Genomic DNA, 8416 nt, shown 5'->3' with positions numbered 1-8416 from the left:
TCCAACGTTGTTGCCGCCGGCCCGGTCCTCTGCCTTGCATTCCGTTGCATGCCAGCGTCGTCCTCCTCTTGCTCTTCTCTTCTTTTAAAATAATATAATAATAATGCCGGTCCGGTACTCTTGGGAATTTGATCGTAGGCAAATGGCGCTTGACGGTGCGTTGAGTTACTGAGGTTGGTGTTGTGTTGGTGTCGGTTTCGGTGGCTGCTGCACTGCAAAGTCCAGTTAAGATTAGAATAGGGAGGGATATAATGTCCTGGGATTACGACGGAAAGTTGATGTAGAATCTAAGCCCCGATTGGTCCAATTCCTGATCGATCGATCGAGCTGATGAAATCTGCATGTGTGTTGGGCCACCAAGCTCGCTTTAAATTACTCGTCTCTTCCTCCCAAAGCCAAGAAAAGGAGCATGGACGGACCCATCGATCATGCTTCTGGTAGTGCCTGTAATCATCACCATCATGCTTACCACAAACAAAACAGCCTATCAGATCCAACAGCCGCCCCGCTGACACGCCGGCCCGGGCCCACACGCCAGTCGCGGCCGGTCTCCTCAAGTTCGCGCGATGCGACCGCCAGGCCTTGCGCAAGCTTTACTGTCACTCAAAAGCAGGGAGAGAGAGAGAGACAGAAGGGGAAAAAAAGGATGCATGGTCTGTGGAGGTGCGGTGGTTGCTTCGAGCCTCTGCAATATTTTGCGACGGCCGTTCGGTGCGCTGCTTTCGAGCTGCTTCGCCGTGATCCCGATGGCCGACCTTCCCCCCTTTATATACCGCCGGCCGCCGCGATCCCTCCCCCATCTCACCGCACCACCGCGCCACCTGCCACCGACGACAAGCACGCTCCTCCTCCCCTGCCTCCTCCTCGTCCTCTTAGCTCCATGGCCTGCAGCTGCGCTCACGGGGTGGAGTTCGACGCCAACGTGATCCGGAACAGCGCGCTGGAGGACGGGCTCGCCGGGTGGGCGGCGGTAGGCGCGTGCACGGAGCTGTCGGTGCGCCATGAGGAGTCGGCCAGGGTGCCCACGGAGACCATCAACGACGTGGAGGACGGGTACAGGCCGAGCGGCAGGTACATTCTGGCGGCGGGCCGCGGCGGCGAGGAGGACGGCCTCTGCCAGGCCATCCCCGCCGGCGCGCTCAAGCCCAGGGTCACGTACCGGGTGGCCGGGTGGATCGGCCTCGGCGACGGCGCCGCCGGGGAGCACGCGGTGCGCGTCAACATTCGTTTGGACGGCGGCGAGGGCGGGGAGTGCGCGATGGTGGTCGAGGGCGGCGCGGTGTGCGCCGAGGCCGGCAGGTGGACGGAGATCAAGGGCGTGTTCCGGCTCAAAGCCATCCCGCCGTCCGGCGCCGCGGTGCACGTCCAGGGCGCGCCCCCCGGCGTCGACGTCAAGGTGATGGATCTCCAGGTGTTCGCCACGGACCGCAAGGCCCGCTTCAAGAAGCTCAGGAAGAAGACTGACAAGGTGAGTCACCTCTCCCATCATCACACCATCTATCACTCCAAACTGATAGCGACTTACTGCTTGGTTTCGGTTGACACGTACGTACGCATAGCCTGCCACCAAACCGCATAAATGTACGTAGGCAGCTACGGTGGCACCAAACTGGTGTTTTGTTTGACACGTAAGTAACGCAACGACTCATGCGGACCGTGCATGAACGTAGGTGCGGAGGCGGGACGTGGTGCTCAAGTTCGCCGGCGCCGGGGCGTCGTCGGCGGTGTCGGGGGCGTCGATCCGGGTGATGCAGATGGACACGAGCTTCGCGTTCGGCGCGTGCATCAACCCGGCGGTGATCCAGGAGCCGGCGTTCGTGGACTACTTCACCAAGCACTTCGACTGGGCGGTGTTCGAGAACGAGCTCAAGTGGTACCACACGGAGGCGGTGCAGGGGCAGCTCAACTACGCCGACCCCGACGCGCTGCTCGACTTCTGCGACCGGCACGGCAAGCCGGTGCGCGGCCACTGCATCTTCTGGGCCGTCGACCGCATGGTGCAGAAGTGGGTCAAGGACCTGCCCAACGACCAGCTCGCCGCCGCCGTCCAGGGCCGCCTCACCAGCCTCCTCACCCGCTACGCCGGCCGGTTCCCGCACTACGACGTCAACAACGAGATGCTCCACGGCACCTTCTTCCAGGACCGCCTCGGCGACGACATCAACGCCTTCATGTTCAAGGAGACGGCCAGGATCGACCCCGGCGCCGCCCTCTTCGTCAACGACTACAACGTCGAGGGCGGCAGCGACCCCAGCGCCACCCCGGACAAGTACATCGCGCAGGTCAACGCGCTCATGGAGAAGGGCGCCCCCGTCGGCGGCATCGGCCTGCAGGGCCACGTCACCAACCCCGCCGGCGAGATCATCTGCGACGCGCTCGACAAGCTCGCCACCACCGACCTGCCCGTCTGGCTCACCGAGCTCGACGTGTGCGAGTCCGACGTCTGCCTCCGCGCCGAGGACCTCGAGGTGGTGCTCCGGGAGGCGTACGCGCACCCGGCCGTCGAGGGCGTCGTGCTCTGGGGGTTCATGCAGGGGCACATGTGGCGCCAGGACGCCTGCCTCGTCAACGCCGACGGCACCATCAACGACGCCGGCCAGAGGTCGATCGGCCTCTGCTAGTTCGATTTGATTCTTTGGGTCGGGTTAATACATATGATTGAAATGTGTTGGTGCTGACGCTTGTCCTGATCATGTCCATGCAGGTTCATCAACCTGCGGCAGGAGTGGACGTCGCACGCGCGCGGGAAGATCGACAGCGACGGCAACTTCAAGTTCAGAGGGTACCACGGCTCGTACGTCGTGCAGCTCGCCACGGCCACGGGGAAGATGCACAAGGCCTTCAGCGTCGACAAGGGGGACACACCTCTCGTGCTGGACATGGACGTGTGACAACGGTTACCTACTACGGCTATTATCTCCGAGTATATATATATATATAGTTATACTATATATACTCCTTGGTATACTAACTAATACTCTACACACATACAAGCACACATTGATTAATTTGATCTAATGGGGTCGGCAAAGGGATTGTACCACATACTACAACAACTAGTATAGTTTTGCGTTTCTACGTTTGGTATATATTGTACTGTTGAGAGATTGTAATCAAGGTACTGTATTGGTTAAAATTAATGGAAATGAATGAATAAAATTAACGATATTGTAAATCCTCGTTTTATCGAAAATGGTACTGTATGCTTTCCCTCCTTTCCGAGAAAAAAAAGATATGCTTCCTGTTAGAATTAATGGGTTTGGCTCGTCTACAAATTCCAAAATCTCATATTAAGCCCATGAATAAAATGGCAAGTGGTGGTGTGGTGGTGCTAAAGTTTAGTCCGGTACCGCTAGTGGTGGAAGAGTTGGACCTCTTTATATATTAAGTTCTCCCCACCACTCTAAGTGTGTGTTGAGAAGAGAAACGAGAGAACTACACGCGCGCTCGCTCGCCTTGACGGGCGGCGCGTACGTGTGACATGCGCGTGAATGATCCGCCGAATTCCGGTTGGATGCCTTGTGGGGGCACGACAAAGTCTTGGCACACAAGTTGAAATTTTTTTGTCCGGTAAGTATACGACTTACAAACCAAATTGGTTTGAGTCGTGGTCGCGACACGGAACCGACATTGGTCCTTCTATATATACTGCTTACTGTGGTCGTCCAAAGACACACCGAAAACATCTAGGGTTTTGCCTCGTCTTACTAATTGCGCCGCCATCGTAGTCTACCTCATCTCGAACGTCAGCGTGCATCGGCGTGCGAGAGAGCAGGTCACCGGAACCGTTCGTCTTTGCGATCCTGCACCGAGAGAGGACGAATTAGGTTTTTTGGGAAGCACTTTACGCGACTGCTCAAATTCGTCACCGCAGGTCATCTACCATCCAAGTCGGACGATGCTACTCATCGTCGTCTTCATCGCCATCAACAAAGGATCGTCACCAACATCATCGTCAACACAGTCGCTCCTGCTGCAATTAACGAACAATACATTACTCGTAATCTGTTTATGTTGATCGTTGTAGTTACTGCTTCTTGCGAGGTGATGTTGTGCATGTTCAGTTGCTCTGCCGGATTGCTAGGTATTGAATGATATTTTCTGTTTTAGTCATGAATTATTTAGTGAAATTAATTATGAACTTGCCTAATCTTCCAACACTTCCGACACTTCATTTCTAGGGTAAGGCCATTCAACGAATGTTTGTTGAGGGTGCACGGCAAAATGTCAGTTTTTAAGGCAATTTATGTGTTTGAACTGAAGTGTCTATGGTTCGGGTTTTGGGTTGAACTGGTATCCTCCACGAACCTTCGTTGCATCTGAAACTGAACTCAAGTGTCTATCGTTCGTGTTTTGAATTTTTCTTCACGTTTTTTAGAACAACTCATTTTAAAACAGTTCACAACATTGTCGTGCATTATAGACCCTAAACGTTTTGTTTCCTTACAAACAAGGGCCCAAGATTTTGCAACAAACACCTTAAAGCTCTTATTTCGTTACAAATAAGGCCAAATCTTAAACAAGTCGTGGGAATTTTAGTTAGAAAGTTTAGCATCATAATGTATTGGATAGCCCGAGATTTGAAGAACATAACAATTATGTATGGCATTATAATTAAGATAACAATACCATGATTTTAATCTCTAAGAGCTAGCTACTTGCTACTCCAATACAACTCGGACACTAAGCAAGCTGCCACCTCTTTGCTATTATTCACAATCAATAATGCTAAATATACAAAGGTTTACAAGCTTTTACACGCTGACTAGGATGGTTTCAATTTAACTAACCTCTCCTCTCCTGATTTTCATGGGGTGGACCCATCCTCCCCCTTAATCTCCAATGAAAACTCACCTTCTTGTAAAAGTCTGTATCGTTTCATACGGGTACCATTACTCATTCACAATTTTGAAAAAAAACTAACTAATAATCAACATGCAGGTCCATCCATCATCATGGCATCAGGCTTCATGACCACGACATCCGTCCTTCGCTTTTTCAGTCACACCCAGTCTAAGAAGAGCCAACCACTATCAGCAGCAACCAAAAACAATACAACAAGCTCAGATTTACACCATTCATCCGTCTCCTCGCCCTCGCCCTCCCGTGGTGGTTGCTAGCGCCCCCAGCAGGGATGGTGCCTCCAGGAGCCGGCCCAACCTCGAGGGGAAGATAGAGATGGGGTCCAGAGTTGAAAGCATGACAAAGGGAGAATCACGGGTGCAAGAGAAGGGATGCAGTAGAGCCACCGCGTCCCCGCGAGCCACTCGGGCCGTAAGCCGAATACAAGATGGTACTCACCCAACCCAGCCCAGCCTAGCCCTGGTAATTTTGATTCACAACTAAACAGAATACAAACTAGGCAGGTAGCCCTGACCAAGCTTGACTATTAATTATACAACATACATGCACCCACAGTATAAGAATAAACGATTACGATTGAAAAAGGAAGGCTATACAACTACGGTCTCAGCAACAAAGAAATCATCATCAAGTTGCATTAGTTTTCTATTACACTTACCAAAATTATCCACATAATAACATGAAAAATATTAATATAAAATATTACAATTATATTATAATCATTTCTACCATTGCAAATATATTTTCTCTAAATCTGAAACATATGTTGCAACTAGAATGATTTGATTGTTGTAGCATTTGTCAAAGAATAAAGTTATATCGTTACTATTGAAACAGAAAAAATTGAAGATAATCCTACAGGTGAAACATCTCGAAGGTGGCCGTGTCGCTGGGCCTGGTGACAGTGCGACAGCCGGCCGCGATGGTGATTTTCAACAGAGGCTTCTTGATGCCTTTTCTTGGCGATGATGGAACTTCGGGTTCCTATTTCTTAGAAATTGCAACGACGATGTCTCTTCTCGCTCCTTGGCAGGAGGTGATTAAGATCAACTCCAACCGATCAATTCAGACGATGATTTTGTTTGCTTTTTGTTCATTTGGGTCGGTCCGGCGAATACAAACATCCGTTTCGACGTTTGGGTCGATTCAAACGCCCAACGCTGGCCCAACTCATTTTTGCTAACGAGTGATTTTTTTTAAAACATTTTCAAAAATAACAAATAAATATTAATTAAACATTAAAATCCGGCCACGAAGATCAGTGAGAGTCCACGCGTCCCTATTACATTAATTAAACATAAAAAAACCTAAACTACGAGGCAACCCTAGGCAGCGGCGGCGACGTCGGGGCCGATGAGGTCAACCAGCGACGGGTAGGGCCGGCCTAGGGGAACATCGTGTTCCAAAGAGCAGCTGCCTGCGCCTTCATCGTCTGTCCCGCCGACGTGGGCTGTGCTGGTAGCAGTGGCAGCGCACCACGAGCGCGCTCCTCCTCCTCCATCTCTCGTCGTTCCTCCTCTGCCTCCTTCTCGAGCGCCATCTGCCAACGACCGTCGGCGCGTTCCTCTGCCAGGTGTTGCGACCTCCAGTGCTGGAGGTAGGCTTCCTCCTGCTGCGGTGTGTCCCTCAACCAGATGGACGGCGCGCTGACCCACTCGCGGAGTCAGCCGGTCCACTGGTAGACCTTTTGTTGCGGCTCCGTGGGCTCGGTCTTCGGCGGAGGTGGCACAACGCAGTCGTCCGCGATGGACATCGCAATGGCCTCCGCGAGCTGCGCCTCGTATGCCGCGTCCTTCTCCTCGACCTTGCACCACTCTTCCTCCTTGCCCTCGCGGAGTGCGGCTATCAGCGCCGCCTGGTAGGCGGCCTCCGCCTCCTGGTCCTCGTCGCTAACGATGGGCGGGGGCGACGGAGGGCCTCCTAGCTGCAGGTCGCGCCGCCGCTGCTCCTCGTGCTCGACCGCGAACCATACCTCCCGGTGGGGTGAGTCAGCCGCGTACACAGGGTTGAGCCGCTGCTCTGGTGTGAGCTGACGCCGACGACGACTCACCTCCTCCGCGTGCATCTGCGTCGACCGCGGCACGGCCGGCATCAGATCCTCTTAGGATCCAGGTGCTAGTGGTGTGGGAGGGTGACATCGGGGTATGGCTACGGGACGCGGTGCTCCAAGTGCCACCGTGCTTGGTGCACCGGGACGCTGACACTCTCGCGAGGCCGGCGGGAAGACGCCGGTGGGGAGAACGCGTGGGGGCTTGCCCTTGTTTTGGAAGGAACCGGCAATGGCTGCTAGCTAGGGTTTGGTCGTCGACGAGGTGGCGAGATGGGGACGGGGGGTTCTGAAAGCAGATGAGGCCGAACCCCATCGCAAGCTCGGATTAAAAAAGGCCGACCGCGGTTGCTGCCGCGTGGGCCCGTAGAGGGTGGGCGTCATAAATTAAGTTGACTGCGGTGGTTGGGACGGACACCGAGAGGGCGCACGCGCGTCCGCGTCGACGCATTTCAGTTTCAAATTTGGGTCAGAAATGGGTCAACGCGGACGTGAAGCGGACACGTTTTGACAATGGATCGACACGTTGGGCCATCACTATTGTCCGCGCGGATCCAAACAAACGAAGGCGGATGAAATGAATCGTTCCATTAAAGTTGGTCTAATACTCGCGCAGAGAGGTGCCCGGCAGTACGTCTTTGCAGTGGCATTGTTAGAGTTGTGCGTCTAGGTTCACAAAACTACAAATTCAAAATTGCTAAAAGAAGCTGTAATTTATTTTCATAAAATCGGAACCAACAATTCAAGAACCATTTCCTTAGAATCTGGTTGTGCACCAAATTATAATCACCTTTGACCTATGAGTGAACCCAAGGCCCTTCTAGATGTGTGTGTGTTTTCGTTTTTCTCCTTAAGGCACTTCGAGACGCCACGAGAGAAAAGCCTATGTATCCTCTGTTCAAACATCTTTCGGGACCGGGAGATGCATGTTTGACGCTGCAAGGAAAAGGTTTATTGCGCAAGATCCGAAGTTATTGCGATTTTGGCGGATGCATGCACGGTATATATCCATCGTTTGGCGCCTATTAATTCCTCGGTCTCAACCGTGATGAACAACTACTCTTGGACGTGTTTGCATGCTTTCGAAGTAATCCAGGGATATCCATGCATGCATTACGGCCGGTGCCCAATTTCGTGGGTCGGCGTGCTCATGCTCAGGAGCTTGCTTCTGCCGTCAAGATTCCATAACGGACGTCACAGACCACCCAAGAGTCCATGGCCATGCATGCCAAAACCGATTTTCGTAGCTTCACGGCATGGTTTGCGACTTAATTAGTAAACTAGATGTAAGCTGTTCGTTCAAAGTCCAAACGGCGAACCGAAGGGGAAACGCCCATCACGTATATATGTCATGGGACGGCCGCGAGTAGGCACTCCTCCAACGGTGAAACACACCGTTCACATTCCACAAACGTAAAAGGCTCTCTTGCTAGCTAGGAGTAGATCTAAGACATACATACATACTCCCTTCGTCTTAAAATAAATATGTTAGACTTAATATAACTT

At 52.6% G+C, this 8416-nt stretch overlaps 1 protein-coding gene across 1 annotated transcript; it reads left to right on the top strand.

Moving 5' to 3' along the window:
* The first annotated feature begins 608 nt into the window (after window positions 1–608).
* On the top strand, window positions 609–3175 carry LOC123439269 (endo-1,4-beta-xylanase 1-like). Its single transcript, XM_045116005.1, has 3 exons — window positions 609–1468; window positions 1671–2602; window positions 2705–3175. Exons 1-3 carry the CDS (start codon window positions 647–649, stop codon window positions 2889–2891), a joined length of 1941 nt encoding a protein of 646 aa, XP_044971940.1. The 5' UTR covers window positions 609–646; the 3' UTR covers window positions 2892–3175.
* The last annotated feature ends 5241 nt before the right edge of the window (window positions 3176–8416 follow it).

The sequence above is a fragment of the Hordeum vulgare genome, chromosome 3H, assembly GCF_904849725.1.
Source record: "Hordeum vulgare subsp. vulgare chromosome 3H, MorexV3_pseudomolecules_assembly, whole genome shotgun sequence".
NCBI lineage: Eukaryota > Viridiplantae > Streptophyta > Magnoliopsida > Poales > Poaceae > Hordeum > Hordeum vulgare.
Note: the sequence above shows the minus strand (reverse complement) of the source record. Positions and strands in the feature narration are given on the sequence as shown.